The 24263-nt window shown below is 42.8% G+C and overlaps 2 protein-coding genes across 4 annotated transcripts in view; both read right to left on the bottom strand.

Moving 5' to 3' along the window:
• Positions 1-8266, bottom strand: part of syne2b (spectrin repeat containing, nuclear envelope 2b) — a 129444-nt gene extending 121178 nt beyond the window's left edge. For 2 of the 3 annotated variants that reach the window (XM_023951859.2, XM_078940799.1), the window contains exons 1-7: positions 4991-8266; positions 2973-3107; positions 2142-2329; positions 1978-2062; positions 1809-1891; positions 1614-1734; positions 101-391 (exon numbers count right to left, since the gene is read on the bottom strand). In XM_023951859.2, coding sequence (XP_023807627.2) covers positions 101-391; positions 1614-1734; positions 1809-1891; positions 1978-2062; positions 2142-2329; positions 2973-3107; positions 4991-8242 — 4155 coding nt within the window. In that variant the 5' untranslated portion in view covers positions 8243-8266. The remainder of the gene's footprint in view (positions 1-100; positions 392-1613; positions 1735-1808; positions 1892-1977; positions 2063-2141; positions 2330-2972; positions 3108-4990) is intronic. The other variant, XM_078940797.1, reaches the window with a different exon arrangement.
• A 134-nt stretch (positions 8267-8400) lies between these two features.
• The window catches only part of LOC144989179 (nesprin-2-like), a 32654-nt gene continuing 16791 nt past the window's right edge, over positions 8401-24263 (bottom strand). The window contains exons 4-22 of the mRNA XM_078941355.1: positions 20286-20381; positions 19999-20076; positions 19762-19854; positions 19382-19584; positions 18355-18554; positions 16574-16674; positions 15748-15837; positions 13657-13770; positions 13399-13536; positions 12279-12443; positions 11964-12076; positions 11618-11786; positions 10472-10568; positions 10198-10397; positions 9911-10075; positions 9209-9346; positions 8991-9092; positions 8719-8898; positions 8401-8592 (exon numbers count right to left, since the gene is read on the bottom strand). Coding sequence (XP_078797481.1) covers positions 8401-8592; positions 8719-8898; positions 8991-9092; positions 9209-9346; positions 9911-10075; positions 10198-10397; positions 10472-10568; positions 11618-11786; positions 11964-12076; positions 12279-12443; positions 13399-13536; positions 13657-13770; positions 15748-15837; positions 16574-16674; positions 18355-18554; positions 19382-19584; positions 19762-19854; positions 19999-20076; positions 20286-20381 — 2634 coding nt within the window. The remainder of the gene's footprint in view (positions 8593-8718; positions 8899-8990; positions 9093-9208; positions 9347-9910; positions 10076-10197; positions 10398-10471; positions 10569-11617; positions 11787-11963; positions 12077-12278; positions 12444-13398; positions 13537-13656; positions 13771-15747; positions 15838-16573; positions 16675-18354; positions 18555-19381; positions 19585-19761; positions 19855-19998; positions 20077-20285; positions 20382-24263) is intronic.

The raw sequence follows: 24263 nt of genomic DNA, 5'->3' as shown, positions 1-24263 counted from the left end.
ATGTCTAATGTATGTCATGGATTTGGTCTGTGCTGTCTGAGAAAAAAACTTTCATTGATTCTCCTGGGACAGACTGGAATGTTTAGACCAAAATGGAGACCTTGATGTCTCTGAGGATGTTGGACTTGGCCAGACTGAAGCCGCTGACGTCTTTGGGTTGTCTCAGGTAACGATCCAGGCGCTCGCTGAAGTCCACCATGTGGTTCTCAGTGGAGTCGATCTGTCGGAGCGCCGTGCCCAGAGAGCTGCCCCGCCTCTGGAGGTGTGTCTGCTGGCTGCGCCACTGCTCCTGCAGCCCTGTCCGCTCCTGCTCCAAGAACACCTCCTCGCCCAACTGAGAGCACTGGTTTGCATATTCAGACCACAGGGACTCCGTCTCCTGCCTCATAAACTAGACAAAAAAAAATGTAAATGGATCAAGAGGGAGGTTATTGCTATATGTGGAGGTCTCTGTTTAAACAAAAAGTAAGTCAAAATGCTGCAGAACCGGTTTGGAAAACCGAGGCCATCCTCACTGCTTCTGAAAGAGGTAAGAGATTAAAATCAGCCCTGGAGCAGACCACTTGTTCTAAAGTCCTTAAAGAGAAAGTAAACCTTTCCCAAACTGCTCCAAGTGTTTGTTTTTTTGAAGGTCCTCAATTCAAACTTAAGTTTAGAGCAGGCATTTATTTAAATCTGCAAAGAAACATCTCAGACTTTACTGTCTCCAATGTTCAACTTCTCAGCAGAACTGTCCACAAACTGGTCTCATATGTGGACCAAAGTCTGGACAATTTAAACACTACATTAATACAGTCACCTCATGGCTACTGTCAAGCACGGTGGTGGCAAACTGATGGTATGGGGTTTAGCAGCAACAGTCATTAAGTCCACCAGGACCAACAGCACTGTGACTCCTGTTGGAACACACACTCAGAGTAAATCTTAACCATCGACTGTAAATCAGAACTGGACTGACTGACCCCTCCCCCGTGATGTTCTAAACAGGAAGTACTTGCTGGTTCCAAGAAGCCAGAATCACATAGACTTCCATAGAGAAACACACAGCTGTTTCTCAGTCCTATTGTTAGTCACAATAACTATTCTTGCTCTGTGCTAACATGCTGTTGATAATACTCTTCTTTTTTTTAAATATTTTCTTCTGTAGTGCAAGTTCACCAAGTTATAAACTGACCAATCAGGCGGTCTCATCTCCAACGTTCCAGATGTTTGATTTACAGATTTCACGTATCCCGCTTTCTAGTAGGGTGTGGACTTTCAACAAGCTACCTCCTGATTGGTGAGTATGGTTGCCATAGGAACACCGACTCAGACAGACATGGATTATTCACAGCTTACTGACGCCATCTGGCGATATCGTGAAAAATGGCAACTGGATTGACCCATTTAGTTAAAGTAAGTCATTTTCTATGGATGACGTGACGTCACACTCCTTCGGTCCATTTCTCATATACAGTCAATGATGGTTGGTTCAAACGCATGGGCTTCCAACCCCACATGTCTGCAAACCTTCAATGACCTGAAGAAGAGTGAGGTGAGGTAAGAGACAGACAGACTGTCTTTTTCCTACAAAGCTCAGCACCAGTCTCCCTGTTGGGTATGGTCAGCCGTACCTGTATTTCTTGGAGGCGAGTGTGCAGGCCCTTCAGAGAAACCGAATCAGAAGGAACATCTTGCAAACTCTGTTCATTTTTACCCAGTTGGGCTTGAAGGGTCCTTTTAGAGTTTTCATATCTAAAGATTTAATCAACAAAACAACATTAAATGTCTTTGTTTGTGCACTTCATGAGCCTACAGATTCACTTTACCTTTCAAAAGCCTCTTTTCTGGCTGCCTCGGCAGAGACCTGCTTCTCCGCCCCCTCTGTCTCGTCAGCAGACACCTCAGTCACCTTAAAGAATCAGAGTTTCATTGTGGATGAGTGCAGGAGAAGTCTCCTGTGAAAGCTAAAGCCGCAGAAACGTTCTGGACTCTCACCTCAGCTGAGACCTGATGTTTCTCACTTGTCTTCCTTAGCTCCTTCTGTGAGCTCAAATCATCGCTGAATGTCTGAGGAACCCTGCTAAACAAAATTCAAGCTCATTGTTCAGAGTCCGTGCTTTCGGCCTTCACTTCCGCCTCGTGCTCCACAGGTTTTTCACCTTGAGTCTAGCTGGGTTTGGTCTTGGTCTCCACTGAACTGATGCTGGATGGCAGCCAGCCTCTTCTCACACTCCATGAGCTGGCTTTGAGGAAGCCGGTGGGCGTCCTCCGGGCTCAGGGTGTCACACAGCATCCTCAGGGCTGCCAGATCCTTTCCTGCCCCCACAAAGTCTGCTGAGAAGCAAGCCTGATGGACATTGACACAAGTTTCAGGTTTTAGCATCTGTATTCCGTAGGTTTTCTAAGGTAAAAAGATTACAATCTGTAATGTGTTTTGCTTTTTTATTTTAATTTTATTTTTAATTTTTCTCCTGAACAAAGCAAAATTAAAATGCATCAAAAATAGACTTATTGCACAGAGACACACAAATGTCATGTAGACTATACGCTGTCTGATCAGGATCATTACTGTTCTTTCTTCACACACATCACTGCAAAAACAGAGACACTCTGACCCCCTATGACAGACCCCAACCCTGTAGAAAAACCAAAAAGTAGGAAGTCATCCTGGAAAACCAGACAGATTAAAGCTGCAAAACGGCCCTCAGAGCTCCCTCAGACATTTACTTGATACCTTTGTCTACCTGAGCTTCATTTTTTTTCCAGGAGCTTGGGCTGCAGGGCTGCTGCATTAAAATGTGTCTCTGTTTTTGCAGAGAAAAGCCTAAAAAATCAGCTTTTTATAGCACATGAAACAACCTGAACAATGTTTGATAACTCTGGATATAAGGTCACGTATATAAGGTCCTTTCAAATAAAGAACGCTACTTTGTAGTGCAAAGGTAAAACAACAACTTTAGCAGCACTCATGCACATCAATGCTTCATTACCTCCCACTGTGTGCGGACAGACTGGGTGAAGAGCTCCATGTCTCTGAGCTGAGAAGGTGTGCAGAACGCCTCCATGCCTTCAGCTGCTCTCAGGAACTCCTCCAGCAGCTCCGGATCAAGAGGCTTCAATGTCTCCTAAATGAAGATACACAAATAAAAATGAAGTGACTTTAAAATTAAAATTAAAAAGACAAAAGAATTCATGAGTAACATTAGCAGACAGTTGAAATGACATTCTGAGCCAAAAGTTGACAACAAAGAACGGCATCAGGTAGTGCTGTAAGACATCTGGAGGCTGACAAGCAGTAGACAAGTAACTGCTGCTGTTAATCAATAATCTCCTCCACAATCTGAGGTAACTCACAACCATTGTGGGTGTAAAGGTGAAGACAGGTCAGTGGGGTCATTGAACATTTGGTCTGTTGTGGGCCTATGATACTGAAAAAGCTGAAAAAACACGTTCCACTGTCCCAAACCCCAACTGGAATACAAATGGCTGATTAGCCCTAATTGTGTAGATAGCTGTAAATACATGAAATAACGAACATACAAATAAAAACAAAGCTCAAAGGAGAAAGAGAAAAGGGATCAAATTAGATAAAAACAATTGAGAAAAATAATAATAATAAACCCCATCAAAATAAAATAAAAATGTCACTGCACTGCAAAAACAAGCCCCTAGAAAAAGGCAAAAGTTCTTAAAATGGAAATAATTTTCTTTAAATAGGCAAAAATAAATAAACAAATAAATAAATAGCCAATTGGATTATAAAATTGGCTTACAAAATGTTTATTATAAGACAAAAATCCTAGTCACTAAGTCATTTTCTTATGATTATTATGCTGCCGACAATCTTTCTTGATAAAAATATTTTTATTACAAGACAGAAAACACGGCAATATTTCTTGAAACCAACTTTGGACTTTAAGGTTCAGCTTTTGCAGTGTGACAAAAAAGCAAAACTACTTGAAGGGTCTATATCATGCAAAATCAACTTTTAGATCTTTTAAATGTATTATAAGGTTCATTACTCACAAACAAAACAAAAAACAAAAACAAATGGTATTTTGATCCATTCACCTATTTCTTAGAATTCCTCTAAAACTCTGCTCTCTGAGCATCAGACGCTCCCAATCCACAAAAATGAGCAGGATCTCACATTGTGACATCACAAAGTGAGGGACAGCCCCTTCCAGGAAGAGTCTGTGCTGCCAGCCCCGCCTCCAGGTTAACAGACACACACTTTATCAGCTGAGCTATTGGTGATCGGCTAAACGCTTTTAATTTATTTGCACAATCTGCACATCCATCTTTGTAAAAGTTCAGATGATGTTTGTTTTTCGTGGGCGAGACGCAGACACGCTGCAGAGGCTCTAGGTTGACATCATGAAATAGGGCGACACCCACAAGGAGCGAAAAAGTTCAAGTCGTCTTACTTCCAGCTAGGAAAATGAGCCCTGAAAATAACTAATATTCATCAAAAGCATCTTTTTTTAGTGTGCCAAAGGTAATCTATGATCATATACATGGATATAGTTTACTCTTAATGGCTTAAGAAAAGCATGATAAAGGTTCTTTAAAGAGAAATGGGAGGGTATATTAAACTCTCCAGAAGCTGAAGCAGTTTTGGAAATCCAAGGCTCAAAAGAGATTGGGAAACAAGGAAACCAAATAGCAAAATGTGTCCAACCTAAACCTTTTATTTGGCAGCAACATAGAATTAGCTGTGTCACTAAACACTCCAACCACTAAAACTAGAAATAAAAATCTGATTGATAAACTGTGAGAAGCAAAAATAGTTAAACTGCACAGGTAGCAGGTTCCAAACCCTGCCGACTAACCTGCTAAGTCACTATGAGGAGAAAAACCTATTCATAAGTAGAACAACTTCCATAAAAACACACTTCAATTGTTTATTTGTACTCTATACCACATAATAAAGTATTCCAGGCAGTTTTGTTGAAATTACTGATTATGGATAATCATCAAATTCATCATCACCACTGTTTCCATTTACCTGTTTGACTGATGATTGCTCAGCGGGCAAACTTTTCTCTTGGAAGACATTGATGATGTCCAGGATGTGCGTCTGCAGGCAGCGTTTGGCCTCCTCAAAGCCGTTCCTGGCCAGCGCTTGGGCTCTGCTGTAGGCCTCTGTGTAGGCCTGGGGAGGGGCTTGAGCCAGAGCTGGAGCTTTCTGGAAGTCTGCTGATTCAGCCTGGATCTTAGACGGCATATTGACCTTAAGAGGGGGACTAGCCTGGGGCTGTTGAGATCTGGGCCGCACACTATGTTCACTTTGAGATTTTGATTGAGAAAGAATCGGATCTGCTCTGGTCTCTGGAGGGAATTGGACCTTCACCTGTCCTGTTGTTTGAGTCTGATGCTGGTTCTGCAGTGGCTGATGGTCCTGGGGTTTGGGTCGTGTCACTGTTTGGGTCTCAGCTTGTATTTGGGACTCAGCTGTGGTTCCAGGTAGTGATTGAACTTCAAGTTGTGATGTAGCCCCAGGTTGCACTGGGGACTGAGGTGTGGCTTCAACCTCTGATTTTGTCAAGGCCCTTTGCTTGGGCACCTGTCTAACTGACTCAAGTGTAGGTTGAGTAGATGGGTGACCTTCGGCCTTAGCCTGTACTCTGACTTGTTGCAGCACTTCGGCCTCTGGTTTGTTAGGAGGTGAAGCCATGTATTTTCCTGGCATCTGGACTTGAGACTGCAGCAGAAATTCATTCCAGTTTTGGATTTGTGTCTGAATCTGTGGTATAGAAGTTGGTTCCAGTTCTGCCGGTGGGGGTAACTGGACCAGAGGTTTTGCCTGAGGAGATGCATCACTTTTTAGCAGAGGTTTTGGCTGATTTGATGGCTGAAGAGTAGGTTGGGACAGTTGGGAATGTGGAGTGGGCTTCTGGAGCAGAGAAGGAGAAGGACCCTGATGTCCTGGTTTAGTCGGCAGCAAAAGCTGCGTCTGGATCCTTGCTTGAAGTTGGGGCATTGACGTAAATGGACTATGAAGCGGATCTGATGGTTTTGACTGGATTTGCATTTGAGACTGAGGATATTGCTGAGTTTGGGGCTGACACTGAACCGGTAAAAAGTGCTGAACTTCAGGCTGGTGACGTACTTGTGGCATCCCCTGAACCCCACTCTGTGGGGGAGAAAGTCCTTGATCTTTCTGAAGGACATTATAAGCTCCCATTTGGGGGGGTTGTGACATGGTACCCTGGGAGAGGTTTGGGGGCTGTGTTTGGGTCCAAGTCTGTGAAAGCATTTGGGGATGTATTGGTGGTTGCCCATAAAAAGCCCCCATGTGGGAGTACTCATTGGGGTTGACCTGAAGGGCTTGCTTGGGCCATTGCTGTGAAGCTGCTGCAAATGTTTGAGAATGTGCAGTGCTTTGCTGAGAGTATGGCTGGGGGCCAGGATGCCTTTGTTGTGAAATGGGTATATTATGCTGCTGCTGTTTTTCAGCCCATTGCTGTGATGAAATCTGAGCCTGGGGGTAAAGCTGGTGTTGGGCTGCAGCCTGAGGACCCTGGACACACATTGAAGGTGAGGCTTTGACTTGAGTCCAAACCTGCATTTGTCCCTGTGGATTAAGTCCTTGCTGTGGAGGTGGGGTGTTGGCATGAGTGGACCACTGCCCCACAGGGCCAGTCACTGAATGAAGAGGCCGATGGTCTGTAGGACGTTCTTGGATCTGGAGGTTAGGCAGTGGTTGGATCTGATGTGGTTTGGCCTCTGGTTGAGAAAAGGCCGTGCTGGGTTTTACGTAGGCTTGACCCCGGGTCTCTGAAGGTCCCTGAGAATGACCCATGGATGGAGGACAGACTTGAACCTGAGACTGACTCATCAGCTGAGGTTGGGTCTGATGCTGAAAGCTGGCCTGAAGATTCACATGAGAACCAGCTACTGGGAAGTTTTGAGCCACGTGAAATGACTGAACATGGCCTTCAGAATGAACATGTGTAAGGGGTTTTGGGGAAGGGGGCCTGACAGGGGCCCATGTCTGCGGATGACTACGAAGCTGAACATGTGATGGAACGGGGGTTTGGATGTGTGCTTGGGGAGATGAGGGTATCTGAGGCCATGTCTGAAGTTGAGCAAATGCAGGAGCGTGGGCTGGACCCTGCGGCTGCGCTGGCGGCTCACGTCCAGCAGAGACAGGCTGAAGCTGAGCCCCAGGCGGGAGGTTTAGTTGCGTTGGTGGCTGGGTCATTAACTGCACCTTCAGGGAATCCTGTGGCTGTGGAAGATGTGGTGTTTGTGGTTGATTTTCTCTCATCTCAGTGAGTTGCATGGTTACTGCTGGCTGGTTGTCTTTAGAGGAGTTGGGCTGTCCTAGTGGCTGAACAGCTGACTGGGGCTTTGACGCAGAACTAGATTGGGATGGTTTTACTCGTGAATTAGGCTGAGCCTTGCTCACACTCTGGAGTTTAGCCTTGGTGGCTTCTCTTACACCCGACTGCAGTTTAGGGTTTTTCTGTTGTTGCTCCTTTTCTTGTTGCAGTTTTTCCTTTTGCTGTTTCACCCTTGGAGGAGGATGCGTTTGCCTTTGCTGCTCTTCTTTGCGCTGCTGTGTCTGCTTAGTCGAATCCTGGTGCTTTCTAGTTTCACCTGGACTCGAAGCAGACTCTTGTTTTGAGCTTTGAGTTCTCTGTTGTCCTGAAGCTGCTTTTTGAAGCCAGGGTCGGTTTTTCATGGCTTGAATCTTTCGGCTCTGAAGCTCCTTTGTGCTCATTGATGCTTTCTTTGCAGCTGTTTTCTGATTTGAGGTTTTTAGCTCTTGCACCTGCTGATCCTGAAACAGACCGGCTTCTTTGCAACTCTGCTCCACCTGCTGTCGGTCTACCTTTGTAACTTGTTCTTCGGCTGGTTTTTGTTTCAGAGTCTGTGTCTCTTGTTTGAAATCTTCATTTACGTTTCGTGTGTTCTGGTCTTGCAGCTGCAGTGTATGGTCTTGTTCCTGAGCTTCTGCAGAGGTCTCAGAGCGAGTATTCATCTGGCTCTGTGGTGGTGAAGCTGTCACACCTTCTTCGGGGTTAAAAAGCAATGGAGGGGATTTCATTGTTTCCTCTCTATACTCCTGCACCACTATACTTGGCACTAATGTATCACTGGAGTGAGCTGGGAGAGTGTTGATCTTCAGATGTTGAGTTGGCTCATTTAGTTGTTGACCTTTTCCTTTAGTCTGGATGAAGATCTTTGAGGGAGGGGGTACCTCCGGAGGACTCCTGCTTCTGTCCCTTCTGGCACCCAGGCTGCTGAGCATGCCTATTGCTTCCTGGTGTTCAAGTTACACATATTGGCAAAGTTAGAAACAGAATATATTTTTCTGTATTGTTAAGCATTTTTAATCATTGCCTGATCAAATGACCAAAATGCATGTTAGTTTTTTTCTAGGATTTGAATTATTTTAACTTCTTTACACTAAAAAGATAGACGAACAAAACTATGACTAGCCTGTGACTGAGCAACAGTTGCCTGCACTCTGTCGTGGAGGGTTGTGGCATGGATGTACTGGATGGGGGAGTTCTTTTGGCTCGTCATCACTAAAACCTGAAGGTCCTGCTCTTCTGTGACCACCTGCCCCTCTAGTTGCAGTCCCCGGGAAATAGTGGCCTGAACAAAACAGTTGAAACAAATTAAAGTCAGGTGGATTTGAAATGATCATCACCGTTAAAAACTGTGCCTTCAAAGAGGCCTTGGAGGGGTCAGAAAACCCCTTTTTCATCGGGGTTCTTGTACCCTTGCTCTTGGGTCCTGGCCTTGCTGCTTTATTTGTCGATCAGAAGCCGTCAGGACCCGATGGAGCTCCCTGGCTTCAGTTTCCCAGTGCAGGAGCTCAGCCAGCCTACTGTCCAGCCCAGAGACACAAACTTGCAGCTCCGCACACACCTGCTCTGCCTCCAACAGGGTCTGCACTATCTGTTGACAGTAATGCATTTTATTTTCCATCAGAAAAAATAGTGCTGTAAGATACCGAATACTGTTGTCAGATCATATTTAATATGTCGTACTTCAGGTGTTGCAAGCTTCACTTTCTGTAGCTGTTCAGACGGAAACTCTAGGGAAGGACTCAAAAGCTCCAAATCAACATCTTTTATCTCCTTCATAATGAACTAAAAAAAAAATTGACAAAATTAAGAAAGTTTGTTTCAAGAGACAAAATTTGTAATAAAAAATGTGACAAAAGGTTTAAGGCTCTTTGAAGGAGTGACCAGCGTGATGAACCGACCTGTAGTCTTTTCCTGTAGGTGCGTAAAGGACCTGCCAATACCTCCAGAGGCTTTTTCAGAATCAGAGTAGCTTCTCGGATCAGAACTTGCAGGTTCTGTGCATTAGTGTGATCTACAGCAGACTCAGTGGCACCGTCCTGGAAAAGAGGCACAATGCTAGGAAAAGGGATGTGTGTGTGATACCTGCTGGTTGGAGGTAATATTTTTCCTGCTGACAGTTACTTATACTTGATAATCAGACTAAAAACTCACTACATGTTCTCCAGAGGGCCGTGTCACACTGACATCCAGTACAATCTGCCCATTGTTCACAGATGAAATTTCGGTCTTTCGAGATACAGGCGTGACAATCGCTAAGTGTTTCTGCCGTTAATGTGCAAAGATGTCAGTTGAAACCCTCTAACCCTCTCTTTAACATACTTTTTGGTTATGCCATATCACTATTCCTGCTCACATCCTCAGATTTCTCTGCTCATCTCAATACTAATACTAATACAGTAGAACATCTCTGTCCCCACTGTTAGACTTCTACGAGTCTTCCACAAGTAGGAACACCTCAACGGTTGAGTTTTCTGTTAAAAATTTGAACCAATTGAGAGATGTCAGAGTTTTAACACACAAAATGCTTCAGTAGAACTGATTTTTCTCTGGTTTCAGCTGGATCTAAAGTGTGTGAAGCAAAAGGGGTTTACCAAACTCACAGGAAGGTCTGTGTTGAGGAACTCTGCCCACTGAAGATTGAGTTTTCGCAGCTCTTCTGCCAGAATTCTGCTGCACTGAGGGTCTGTTGATCCCATCAGGAAGCCGCCTAACTCATTCAGCCCAGAATGTTGTGCAGTCCACTTAGCTACAGAGTCTGATCCCACCTTAAACACAAACCCCAAAACGTTTATAAGTATGGATAGTTCACATATTTGTGTGCTTCACAGATGGGGTGGCTCAGCACAGCAAAGCCAGTCTTGTCGCCCTGTTCCGGTGTCAATCATACCAAAGGTCTGCTGCTGTAGCTTCGCGTCACAGAGATCTGTTCAAGCCAAGCCTGGAAGGAGCTGAGGGTGTCATTGTATGAGTCCCAGGATGACAGCACCTGGCCCATGGTGCTCCGAATAGCTGGCACTTCCCTTAAAACTGCAGCCGTTTCCTCCTCCAGCTGCTTCACCTGCTGACTGACCTGATGATAATCTGCAGCTGGAGACAAAGACCCACATCCATCAAGCTCAATCCCATGGATTCACAGTCCAGGTCAGGAAGCGCTAACTTACCAAGGGCAGATTTGCTGGAATATTTTTCAGAAATCAGCTTCAGCTTCTGGAGAGCACTTTCCAACATAGACGGTATCTCCTGGACATTTACTATCTCCTGTGTTGTTTAAAACAAGATTCAATTTACAGCAGTAAGAAAAACCAGAGGGTAATATGTTCATGGAATGTTTGTCACATGACAAGCCTTCACACTTCGTTAGGAATCGTTTCCTTAGTTTTGGCTTTATTATTTTTAGAAGAGCCAGTTACGGTAGGTTGATATTTCAGACAAATTGTGCATTGTGTGGTACAAGCAACAAACCTTAGGATCCCCTCCTTCAGAAAAGCACGTGAGCCACTAAAAAAACCAAGATGGTGGCCATACACTCGTTTTTTTTTAACAAGAATATTTCATCAGTATTTGCACCAGTTTCACTAATGTGTTGTTTGTGCGCAAATGTAGTATTTAAAATTGAGGGGTACCCACAGAATACTATTATACAGACAGACAGACAGACAGACAGACAGACAGACAGACAGACAGACAGGCAGACAGACAGGCAGACAGACAGATATTATTTATGCATATTACATATACATATATAAATCTTGGATTTTCTCGTGGCTAAGTGTTTTTCTGAAAGATGTTATCCTAAAGTACATCCATGCCAGATTTGGTGCTTGTACCACAAAATGCACAATTAGTTCAAGAACCAGCTCCACTACATGTGCAATTTGCCTAACAAAGGAGAAATTGTTCAAAACAACCAAAATAAAAAAGTCAAAACCTTTTTACAAGACAAACTACTGCCTTGGGGTTCATTTATATAGACTCATTTTGCTGTACAAAAAAGAGATGAAGCCTAAACTTCATTTGCTGTTTTGCTTTGTTTAGAGTTTTGTGAAGGCAAAAAAGTACTGAAAGGAGAGCGCTGACCTTCACCCATCTGAAACGCTTCCATCTAAAAGCCTGTAATTTATGAATGGCATTGAACAATTTATTAAGACCTGTTTACAGCAGTCTTCTACTCAACCTAATCAAAAGCTATCACGGCACATAATCATCCTTCATCAGTTCCGTGGGTGACCCACTCCATGGACAGTCGTTGGTGTCTCCATGATCTGTTTCTCCCTCCGCTTCACCTTAACAACATGGGGCTTACTCACATGCCATTCTTGCATCAGCACCCTGACGGCCTCTGAAGAGATGAAAGGCTTCTTCCAGATGTGCAGCTTTGTCCTGATCTGCCCCAGCAGATCCAAAACTGTGTGCCGGTGCTCGCGGTACTCCAGCTTGATCCCATGGTACTTAGCCGTCACTCTGACACTGGTGAATCTGGAACACATAAAAAATAAATAAAACTGAAATGTGGATGACCTGAAAAAGCAGCTGCTGCATCAGAGGTCAAACTCCACAGGTTTTCATTCACCACATGCACATGAATTGGTGAGTCCTCTCTACTCTGCCTGCACTCTTAAGATCTGATCGTTGCACACACATCAGTAAACACACCTTCTCTTCAGCTCATCCATCTTTTCAGAGGGAACCATCATATTCCCATACTCATCCATGTTTTTGAAAGACTGGAAGGTCTTCATCTGCTGGGGCATCTCCTCCAGGCAAACCTGTAAGATTGGACAGAAAGCACATGTTTATGTACATATTAGCAGGAACCCGCTAAGAAACGTCCAGATTTGAAGACACTAAACGGTTCATCTTGTGGAGATCAGTGGAGATCAGTGGAGATCAGTGGGTGCTCTGACTCTGTGGTTCTGTGTCAAAAGAAAAAGCTGCTTCAGATTCACCGATGTGGGTTTGAGAGCTTACCCTGAGCAGCTCCTGCTTCTCTCGAGCCTCATCAGCTGCTCGGCCGTGGTCCTGAGGCTCGCCTTGCTCCTCCACCAATGCCGCCTCAGTTCTTAACAGCCAGCTGCCCACCATGTCCAGGGGGACTGGAAGACTCATGTCCAACTCCATCCTATATTCCCGTAGCTTAATGTATATTAAAAGAGAAAAGGGGACATGGCATAAACTCAAGGATGAAAAGGGACTCCAGATAACAAGTCAGGTCATCTCTGTTCAGAACAGGAGCAATAACTAAAACCGTAATTGCATCCACCACCCGTAAAAGTACTGCAGGTTTTTGGGTTGTCTGGGCCCATACCGGGTCGTAGACAGAAGCAGCAGCATCTTAGGGGGAGCGCAGGTGTTTCTTATAGTCTTTACCTGAGGCTCGTGCAGCCACCTCGAGGGGTGACATGAAAATGGAACGTACCACTGTTGTGCGTGTGGTAAGTGTATCAAGAAGGATAACATTGCACTTGTGATGTACTGGTGAAGCTGTCATTCAGTGTCCTCACACCCTGGCTTAATGCTGCATGCATGGATGTGCACGTGATACATAGGACACCTGTAGAACGTCCACATAAAAAACTACACTCGGATTGTCTAATTTCCTCATTTATAAAAGTCAGGCTGCAAGGGATGCACATTTCTTACATGAACAGCACTAACGGGCAGTGCACACGATTTGGGGAGTTAAAAAATAACTACAATCTGTCTCCTGCAATATGGCAGTAGAAAAAACTGTGCTTAAACATTTTCTCGCTACGGGTTTCACCTAGAGATGTACCACCTTGATATTTTGTGCAGGCCAGATGCGTACAGGTACATGTTTGCTATTTTTTTGCCTGCAGACGGCCCATATCTATCTGTTGTGACTGAGGCTTAAGAGACTGAAGAGCCCTCCAACTACCACAGCTCTGTCACAGGAGCCAGGTTTGGGCAGAATAAACCATAAGTTCAGCGGGGGAGTCTTTACATGTTTCAAAATTTGGTAAATATTGTTTCTCCTGTTATTTGTTCTGTTTTTTTTCCCATCGTTCATTAAGTATCAACACTAGTAATCTGATTTTAATATTTTTCTGTAGTGAAAAAAGGGCTGAACCTTTTCACTCAGGGCATCCCATGCCTCCCTGAGAGCCCGCTGCTCCTCACTCAGTGTAGCAGATCTTCTCATTGCAGTCAGTAAAGGCATGATGGGTCGTCGCTGTTCATTGAAGGAGACCAGGAAGGTCTGAAACACCTGAGGAAGATCAGAATGGTTCCGTTTTTTCCTGGATTTGGGACCTGGTCCTTTTTCAAAGTGTGATGACTAACACTGAAAAATTCAACAAGAAATGAATTGGTATTAAGAGAAACATACATGGTATCTCTCAGAGTAGCTCTCCCCCTCCGTGGAGTCCCACCCCTCCAGCAGCTCATCGTAGGCCTGACCCAGCCAGCAAGTCACCTCCTTCGCCTTACGGTCAGGTGTGGCCTGATGTGAAACAGGAAAAAGAAGGATTTCAGCTTCACAGTGTTGAAGACGATAATATTTTGATCTATTTTCAATGCGTTCCTTTAATGCGTTCTTTTAATTTTGATTATGCCATTTTTAAAATAAAATTTTAAAATATGTGTCATTTTCTAGGACGTAGTTTCTGCAGAGCGGCAGAAGTTCATTAGAAATTCGCCTCTGAGGAGTGGGCGGAGCTCTTGACGTGGAGCAACCTGCCCGCCACTTGCTATCGCTGAGAACTTGGAGCAGGGAGCTCGTGGCCCACCCAGCGTCTAATCGACGTCACAAACACTGCATCATTTTTTCACCTGCTTCTGACTCACAACTATTTGTACAAAGACACACTCAGAAATGCAATTACCGCTCGATTGTCTTGATATCCGTTCTTCATCATTAGAAAAATGGCACAAGAACATCTTGAAAGCGTGATTTTCATCAGAGTGGGTCTTCATGCTAAAACAGGAGTCTGCTTCCTCCAACAGAGCCATGCGGATTCATTCAACAACCAATAGGAGCCACAAAGTCTCACTTTCTAGAAAAATAAAACACTGACTTCTTTTTGTGTTATTGTTATTAATAAATTTACAGGAATAGTTGTTTTTGGGCATAAACAAAACATAAAGAGAAATAGCCTTTTTTTGTAAATATGATATACTTTACAACTTTATGTGACTTGCTTTCAAAATAAAACACCCTAGCCTAGCCAGTGTCACATAGGATTATCTTAATGCAGCAAACAGCAGCTACTTTAATGTCAGCAGTAATCAAATAAAAATCCAGTTTATTTTACCAATTTCCAAAAAATGTGTAAATCTAACAAGCCAAAAGTGATCTACACCGTGTTTGCTGAACCATAAGGAGCACTTAAAATCCAATAGTTTGTTTAAGAATAACCTTTTTTTATAACTTGGTGGGCCTTTTTGGTTGAGCTCACTTTCCTCTAATTGATTTTCTGTGATAAAAAAGGCACAAAAATCAGCCAAAATATTTTGGTTTGACTTGTCCTTCAACTGTCTGTGAATGAGTTCATAAAGTTTGAGTTGGTTTCCTCTTTTGAACTTTATTTACTAACTTCTTACTATACAGTTTTTAAAATCTAAACCTTTTATTTTCTTTAACCAGAGAGCCACAATGGAGAGTAAAAAGATCTGCATGTGGCTCCAGAGGCTCAGGTTACAGACACCTGAGCTTAAACATCAGTTGGAAGTTACAACACAATGTTGGAAAAAAGAGGCGACAAAAACTTGTGTCGGTGAGAAACAATGCAGAGACTGCAACTGAGTGTGATTGATTGACAGGAGCAGTCTGGACTCTCAGCTTCACCTGAGACAGCTCACCTGGGACTTTGCAGATGACACCCTTGCTCTCTTGTCAAACAGAAAACACACCTTAACTGAGGTCATACTTTCTTTTCTTTTTCTTTCCAATCAGCTGATAAAATGCTAATAGAGATTTTTTACTGACAGATTTGTCACATCTGTGCTCCCAAGTACAATTTCCAATTCATGCTCTTGTTCTGTCTGATTAGAGGTCCAGAACAGAGGTCAGAACTTCAGCTCTCCTCTAGAATTGCCAATTAAGATTATGAAGATTATGATCAGCTGGCACCGTCTCCTATTTCAAAATGTTTTTTAGATAATCTTTCACATAGCTTTCATTCATTTCCAAGAAAGACACATGGAGATGGAAAGACTGGTTTCACTGAGCGTGAACCGTCCTGCTTTCTGTGACCTGAAGCCACAGCAGTGAGCTGTTCTTCCAGGCCTGTCTTCAAGTTCAAACACCAAAATGTTTAGACATATTAGGTTATTAAGTTACTTATGAATGTTGGTAAATTAGCATTTATATAGTTTTGCACGGAAAGCTTGTTTATTTGCCATCATTTGCTATTTATTGGTCAATTTTATTTGTGTCTTTCTCATTTCCTAGTAAGGCTGGAAGTCTGGCTGCTGGTACCTTTCGAAGAGGTGAAGCAGAAACAGCAGGAGTGTAGTGCACTGGTAGGCTGACAGGAGAAGGACACTTGGGAGGAGTCAGGAATTGTGTCTACATCAGAATGGGAGGGCATGGAGGAGAGTGGAAGAGCAGGGGAAGCAAAGACATGTTATGAGGTTCAGATGAAAGCTGGGGGAGATGAAGCCATCCAGATCTGTCTGCCAGTGTCCCAACAGCAGAGAAACAGAAAAGCAAGACTGACTGAAGAGAGGAAGCAGCTGTGCTGTCCAGAAAGCATCACTGCCCAAGGTCAGGACTTCATGCGCTTCATTTCAAATCTAAACAGCTATTTCAACCAAATCAGCTGAAAAAGCAGCAGAGGAAGAAAAATTTTCAACGACTAAAAAAAAAAATCAAAGCAATGTTAGACAACGACAAAGATCAGCTTAAAGGCAAATTTAAAAAAAAGTTTATTAAATGATTGCCAAATCAAAAAAAAATGGTTGCAAAAAAAATGGCTGAAGCTCAAAAAGCAGCTAAAGAATGGCAAGTTTTTTTTTTTAGATTACAGAATCCCCTCCAAAAAAATGTCTAAACATACAATGAAAAGAGTAACACAAAAACTAAATAAATGCATAAAAAAGTAAAACAAATCATAAAAGAAGAGAAAAAACACATTTGTAGATAAAACAAGAGCTTTTGTGAGCATCATTTGAGGTACAGGGCAGAGAGCAGAAAGAAGATGAGGTGAGTGTTTGAAATCATTGTTGTTTTTTTTTAATAATACACTGCATATTCATTATGCACAAATACCAGGGGTGAAACTGCTGCCAGGCTGCATACAGACCTGCGATTCCTCCTCCATGGCTGGAAAATCCCTGGAGTACTGCAGGAACTGAGCCACATACGTCATGATGGACTTTTCATCTGGGTCCCGAACGTCCACATCTGCATCAACAACAAAATCCTCCATGATGCTCCTGCTACAACACTGAAACTCTTCTGAAGCACCGCAGTGATGCTGATGCCTCCTTCAAGTATCTGCTGCCCATAAAGTTCAAGCAGAACAGATGAGACAAACGAGGCTTTGTGTGCAACTGAAGCCAACAGTCAGCAGACCTTCGTCATCATCCAGCTCTTCCTCAGGCTGCAACTCTCTTCAAACATCACAGATTTTAAATGTGGAAACAATTCATGAATCCATTTAAAAACCAAGCATCATTACCAAACACAAACAATCACAAGCGCCAAAGCACAGAAGCCCTTCAAACTTTCTCAGAAATGTATTGCAAAAGGTGGATTATGAATTATGGGACAAATCAGCAGGAGACTGATGCATAAAGCAAGAAGGGATTTTTTTTTAATTGGAAATTTGTTTGAACAAAGTCAAAAAATATTGCCCTGCAACAGGCTGACGTCATGTTTGGGTGGTACCCCGCCTTCGCCCAACAATAGCTGGGACAGGCTCCAGCAACACAGGTCGAAGAAAAGGATGGATGGATGTAGAAGCTAATGATAAAATAGTGCATGTGATTTGTAGATACATGTGATTTTTCTAAATATAAAGATAGCATGAAGATTATCAGAGGCACACACCGTTTTTTTTTTCTTCATTTTTTGCTTAAAAGCAATCAAATCTCTGCAGCAGAGACACAGTAGAAGAATGTTCCATGGATCTCTTTAATGTTGAAGACGATGTATACAAATGTACTCCTCCAACTGACGTTCATCTATTACCTCATAACTCCTCCAGTATCATTTTCAAAGCTGTTTGGAGGGAAACAAATCCTAAAGTTTGTTGATTGTGACTGGCGTTTGCATGGTGACCTCGCCAACGTGGCTACCTACTGCATTTTTTTACTGGAATATTGTGGGAATTTAATTCATGAATCCTTGCCTGAAGCGAAATGAAACAATGATACAAGTAATGACCACATACGAAACGGAAGTCTTCTTCTTTCACTTTCAGCTTCTCCCATCAGGGACCGCCACAGCGAAACAACCCTCCCTCGAGGATGAGTCGCATGGTAAACTTGACAATGTTTTATGCCGGATGCCCTTCCTGACGCAACCCTCTCAATCCCCTCTCAATCCAACCGGGCTCGGGACCGGCACAGCAGTGGAGGAGGGAATAGGGAGCAGCCCGGAATCGAACCCTGGTTTCACTGACGGAAGGCGCCGCAAACCAGCACGAGCTAAACTGGCCCCCATGTATCGGAAGTCTGGTTTACAAAAAACCTCAGGACTGATCAGCCAAAAACCACCTGGAATCTCCTTCATTCACCAAAACTGCACAAAAATAGACATTGTTTTTGTTCAGATGGCTCCAATCAAAGTGCAGGACTGACTTGGTTGAGGCAGCAATTGTTCTGATTAACGTAAGAAAGGAAATATCTGATTTGAGTCAGAGAGAAAGCCTTTATCCATGCTTTTCATGAACTATTTCTCTGTGTCTGCAGATTATTAATCCATACATTATCCTGTAAGAGGTTCACCTGAAGCTGCTTGGAAAATCATGATTTTCTGTTGTTTGTTTCAAAAAGAGTCAAATAAAAAAAGGGACAAACTATCCCCTTTATCTGGTAGATAACAACAAGGCAAAGAAATACTATGTGGTTCAGTTGTTACCTTCAGGATCCAGAAGTCTTGGAATTTTCAGTTCTTTTTCTGCGATGCGGAAAGCCTCCTCCAGGTTCTGCTTGTTGCTTCTGGTTCTGGCTCTGGATAGATCCACCAGGTCGGGCCGCAGAGCAGACATGATTGCCAAGAAAACCACACCGCTTCTCCAGCTCGCCTTAAAGTCTTTGACATTTACCGAACAACCCGCTCTGAAGAGGAAAAATACATTTTAGGCACAGGGCTAGCTCTGGGAATCACTAAGTTCTAAAAAAACAAACAAATAGAAAACAGCTTGGTTGAACAACTGATGGGTTTCTGGAGTTGAGAAGTTTTTTTTTTTTAGCTTCTAAAACAAAACAATGACGGTTAAAGCTGGTAGGGATCAGGAGAAGATTCCCAAAACAATTTTCAGGAGTGCGAGGGAAACTTGGTAACACAGGCTGTCAGTTTACTTTTGTTTTTTGTCTCAGTCTTTTGTTTTTTGTGTGGGTCAGCTGTGGCTCCTGCAGAGCTCCGCCCCTTTACCTATCTATACCTGGAGTGGCGCACAGCAGGCTTTATACTTTAGTTAATTTGTTGTGTTTCCTTTAAGCACCCCTGATTCTGTGTCGCAGTGTGGTTTTCTGTTTAGTTCTTTTGACCTCCTTGTCTGTGCCAAGGACCTGTGTTGTTAGGTTGTTTTGGAGTTTTCTTCCCACTTGAAGTGGTGCCTCTAGTTAAATTAAATCATTCTCCACTTCACCTCTTTGTTTCTGCATTTGGGTCGTCCTGATTCCCCCTAACGCTTGGTCCTCAGTCACAAACAGTACACATACCACAGAAGTAAACAAGCAAGACCTCCATTGTTTAAACCTGGATGAGCCGGGCTCACATCTGGCCAAACGGCAAAAAAAACCTCAGGGAGGCTAAAACAAAGTGGACCTTCGTCTCTTTAAGGGTTCCTTACTTTTCATTTATCTGTTTTTCATTTTGTTAACTTTTTCATGTGTTTTAACATTGGATGTGTGAGTTTTCAGCATTGTTTAACAGTTCTTACCTGTGGCACTGCTCTCGCACCCACAGCAGCAGGGCCTTCTTAGCAGAAACCCGGAATCTGTTATGTAAAGGGGAGCCTCTGGGAGGGGCGGGGCTAGCGCTGGACGAGCGGCTTGACAGCGTGGAGCGAGTGTCCAGACTGGCCAAGGACTCCATGGATGATTGACGGGAGTCAAAGGAGAGGCAGCTGGCCAGCTCCTCAATCTAGGGAAATCAAACAGCAGCTTCTGTTCAGCCACACAGAAAGGATCATTTTTATACTATTGGAATTCATTCCTAAGACTAATGAAACGAAACAAAACAGTAAAACAAGTAGGATTAGGTTAGAATTAGAATGATTTTTGCTGTAATGATTCAAAAGAGAAGAAAGGATAAACTAACATGATACTGGAGGATAATGGTCCATATGAGGCCCAGGATGATGGAGGGTTTACCATCCATAATGTCAGGAATGTTTATGTTGACCAGTTTGACCTGAGGAGCAACAGATCAAGACTTTGACCCGATTTCATGCACATCAAACATATCCTTCAACACGAATGCTGTACTTTCAATGAAATGACTTCCAAATGTTTTAAAAGGGAAAGCAGGAAATGCTCCCTCTGTTGTGTCATTTACCGATTTCTTCTTCAAAAAGGCCAGAGCCTTCTCAATGTTGCTCCTGTGCTGGAACATGCCTCTGCCTCTGTCCCGGCTCTGCACAAAAAGAAGCAGCAGGTATGTCAGTGCGCTCTGTGCATTTACATTTATATTGCTCAATATCACAACACAGTGGTCACAACGGGTTTCACTAATTGTACAAAACATAAAACTTAGTTATAAAATACAAAAGCTGATTACTAAACTAAACAAAACAGACTAAACTAAACTGGCATCCCTGCCCTCAAACTGCTACGGGGACTTACAATGCGCTGACCGCTCATCACCTCCAGCAGATCCAAGATCTTGGAGCCATCACGGAAATCACTGAAGAGATCCAGGACCCTGCAAGGCGGCCGTCTCTGTCACAAGACACACACGTGCACAAACTGGATTGTAAATTACAACACTAAAAAACAGGTTCTGGATTAATTCATAATCTGGACATAATAGCTTGAAACATGCCATAATTATTAGTCTTTTTTAATATATTTTTTCAACAGAAAAGAATAACTGGCAATAAGGTGAAAGAGAAATTGTTGGAGAACACATGACAAACTTAAAAAATGGAGTAATTTGTATTGATTCATGTGACACTGTAAATATGTCACATTAAACATCCTCTCATCATCTGATTCTTTGATTTGGGTGAGGTTGCTGTGGTCCAGCAGTGTCATTTAAGGTTAAGCCGGATACATGCAGGCACAGAGGGCAGCCCCAGGGGGTCCTAAAGGTAGAATGTATCCGTAAATGAAGAGTGCACACATGCACACCCTCATTAATAAGAATGCAGCATGTGTTTATGATTCTGTAACGAACAGAACTAAGTTGTTGTTAAAAATGCATCATAGAGGACCCAAAGGAAAATTTGACAGCAGAATCTTCCATCCATTCATCCATAGTACCCACTGAATCCCGCTTGGGGTGTGGGGTTGCTGGTGCCGACACAGCCACTGTGACCTCAAACAGTAACCTGAACACGAGCTTTGATTTCTTCCCAAACACCCAAGAATCCTCCCACAGCTGCCACAGACGTGTCCTGATCTGGAAAACTCTGAACCAGAGTCTGTGAATGTGAGAGCTGGAGAAGTTCCTTGTGAACATCACCATGATGAACAGACGAGGAGGAGGATTGTCTTTGATGAAGAAGTAGAATGGCTGCTGAAGGCCACCAGACTGAAAGGAGCTTCATCCATCAGTGATGTCTTTCGTTAACAGATCTCAACCAGCCATCTAACAGAGCAACTATAAAAAACTGATTCAAGTGGCTGCGTTGAACCTGTAGTATGATTACGTATTTTATTATCACGCATTTTATTGTACTGTTATTCTTTTTGATTATCCATTTAAAGTGCTGAAACCTGTATCTGTTTTTTGAAATGCAGTCATAACTGTCATTCGTACCAGGAACAGCTGGTCTCTTAACTTTGTGCTTGTAAGGATGGACACAGAGCCATTTTTTGCCATGAATGGATTCACACATGTTGGGTAAGAAAACCTGCGTGCTTTGAGGGGGGGGTGGGGGGGTCATTTTCTGCAGACGCCACTGGCTCTCCCTTTTCCAAAAGGTTTGAAACGTCATGCAGACTTGTGTGATTTTTCTTTTCCCATCTGCACATCTGGTTTTTGATATCTTTAACACTTGTGCTATCCTAGGCAATTTAACATTGGGAGTTGGGTCATCTAGACCCACTAGACAGTGCTCTGAACCTTTTTTCTTCAATGATTTGTGATCTTCACTGGTGTCCATGGATTACATGAAATCTTTCCACCTTTATCCACCTTTGTCATAGGGAGAATATGTCAATGTAAGGATGGGATCACCTAAGATAGCACAAGGGTTACCCATTCCGACCTAGGAAGGCCTTACGGGGCCGCAACAAGCACAGCATTCAGCGTGCATGTTCAGATGAGGAGCTGATCTGAAAGCTGAAGGAGTTCTGATGCTCTGAGTTATTACCTCTCTTACTTGCCACTGCGTTATTTTCAGAATACATTTTTAACATGAAGAGGCCAGTTCTTATGTTCAGTATTAGCTTTACTTCCATAGATGGAGCCAAATGATCGTCTCCTGTTGCGATAATTTTGGCACTTTTCCCAGAAACAACAGTTGGAAACTCTGAGGTCAACCAGAAGAAACCAGCAAGACAACTAGAGACTTTTGAGGGGAAAACTGCCCAAAGCAGTAACCCCAACATGTTCAACAAACCAACACAATTTATTTCATCTATCCATCCATTTCTATTCCCATTTGGAGTCACGGGGTTGCTGGAGCCTATCCCAGCAGGCTTCCCCCTGAACAGGTTGTCAGTTCATTACAGAGCAACACAATCACATGTTTAACACCATGGGAGGCTGGAGGAAACACACACATGATTGAGGAGAACATATAAACTTCACACAGACATGAACCAGCTGGGAGGCGAGAGTGCAAACCTCTCCACCACCATGCAGCCTATTGCCTCCTATTTTTACGTAATGGTTTGTTAGGTGATGAAATGGTATTGAGGGGTCTGAGTGGTGGTTCTGCAAAGCCACTTCAGATAGCACAAGACGTATACTGTATTAAACTTCCTTCGTCCAGACTTTTTCTGTGTCACATGCTGAGTTTTTGATATAACTGCATGAAAATCAGTTCAGAAAAAAAAAATTCCAGTGTAAAACTTGTGGACATGAGGTTTGAGGGTGTTGTCTGTGACGTCTGAACACCACTAATATATATAAATGCAATTATAACCCGCTTCAGTCCATTTCTGAGGCCAGCATTGTAAAAGCAGATATCGGTTCACATCAAGTCATTTTCAGAGTAATCTTATTAAATACTTGTTAGTCTAAGTCACAGCCTTTAGTCATGTCGGCACAGACTCATGTCTTCTTGGAGTTTTGAGGAGATTATTTGTGTTTGTTAATGGGGAAAACAGAGTGATTCTCTATCATACTTACAGTGGGGCAAAAATGTATTTAGTCAGCCACCAATCGTGCAAGTTCTCCAACTTAAAGAGATGAGAGAGGCCTGTAATTTTCATCATAGGTTTACCTCAACTATGAGAGACATGTGATAAAAATAATCCAGAAAATCACATTGTCTGATTTTGATTCGATTTGAAATGGTTTATTTCAAGCAATCAAATAAGAATAGGACACAAAAACATTACAATCATATACATTCATACAATGACGTATCAAACTTAGGATAATTAGACATGTTAATAAATATAGCTTGAAAGGGGGTGGAAGGAAGCAAATTTATATAATCCCACCCCTGTTCCACCATAACCATTTAATTACATGATTTATAATTATGTGGTTCATAGCTTTTATCAGACAGAATTAAGAATCAATAAAATAACTATTTTAGAAATCAACATGGCAAATGGCAAATGCAGATCATTTATCCAAAATATATACAGATTATGTTAATCATAAAAATCATGGATATGGTTAAAAAATAATACTATATCAGTAAAATAGACATAACACTGAAAAATCATGGATCAATTTTTGGAGCAAGTAATATAATTAAAAATCAATCAATTTAATCATCATCCACAAATGATTAAGCATTTTATTTTATTTTTTTATAATGAGGTAATGCTGAGAATTAAAATAATAAAGGGTCCACATTCTGTCCAATAACCAAGGTTGGTGTTCCTTCTTCTGCTGATTAACAGCTGTCATTCTGTCTGCAGACATTAGATGAAGGTCCTTTTCCTTCTGCTGCTGTTTATTAGCGGCGCTGAAAGTTGAGGTCAAGTTGTCTGCAGGTCAGAACTTTGCTGAAAATACGGGTCACTTCAGATTTAGAGAAAGCGATGAATCCAGGCCTCATATTTCTTAAAATTAAATTTGACTGACATTGACATTGTCTGATTTTCATTGCTAAAGTTCCTTTTCCTACACAGAAGTAAGACAATTTGATCCTGGAGGCTCCGCCTTTCACTCCTCGTGTGCGCCGCCCATTTTATCATGTCAACCTACTGTAAAGATAGCCTCATTGTTGTGTCTCTTTTGCAAAGAGGGATGTGCGTGTTTTGTGTGGGGTGTGTTAAGTCTGGGGGCGGAGCTAGCAGCGCAGACTCTTCCTGGAAGGGGCGGCTCCTCGCTTATCTACATCACAATGTGAGAACGCACTCCTTCAGGAATGCGTGGATGGACTTTTTTTGCACTCATGTGTGGAACTGGGAGCCGAAGACCACAGATTAAGGGGGCTGAAAAAGTTGTTGAAAACTCACACAAGTACTGTG

This window comes from Oryzias latipes, chromosome 22 (genome assembly GCF_053564925.1).
Source record: "Oryzias latipes strain Hd-rR chromosome 22, Olatipes_Hd-rR_3.1".
Taxonomy (NCBI): domain Eukaryota; kingdom Metazoa; phylum Chordata; class Actinopteri; order Beloniformes; family Adrianichthyidae; genus Oryzias; species Oryzias latipes.
Note: the sequence above shows the minus strand (reverse complement) of the source record. Positions and strands in the feature narration are given on the sequence as shown.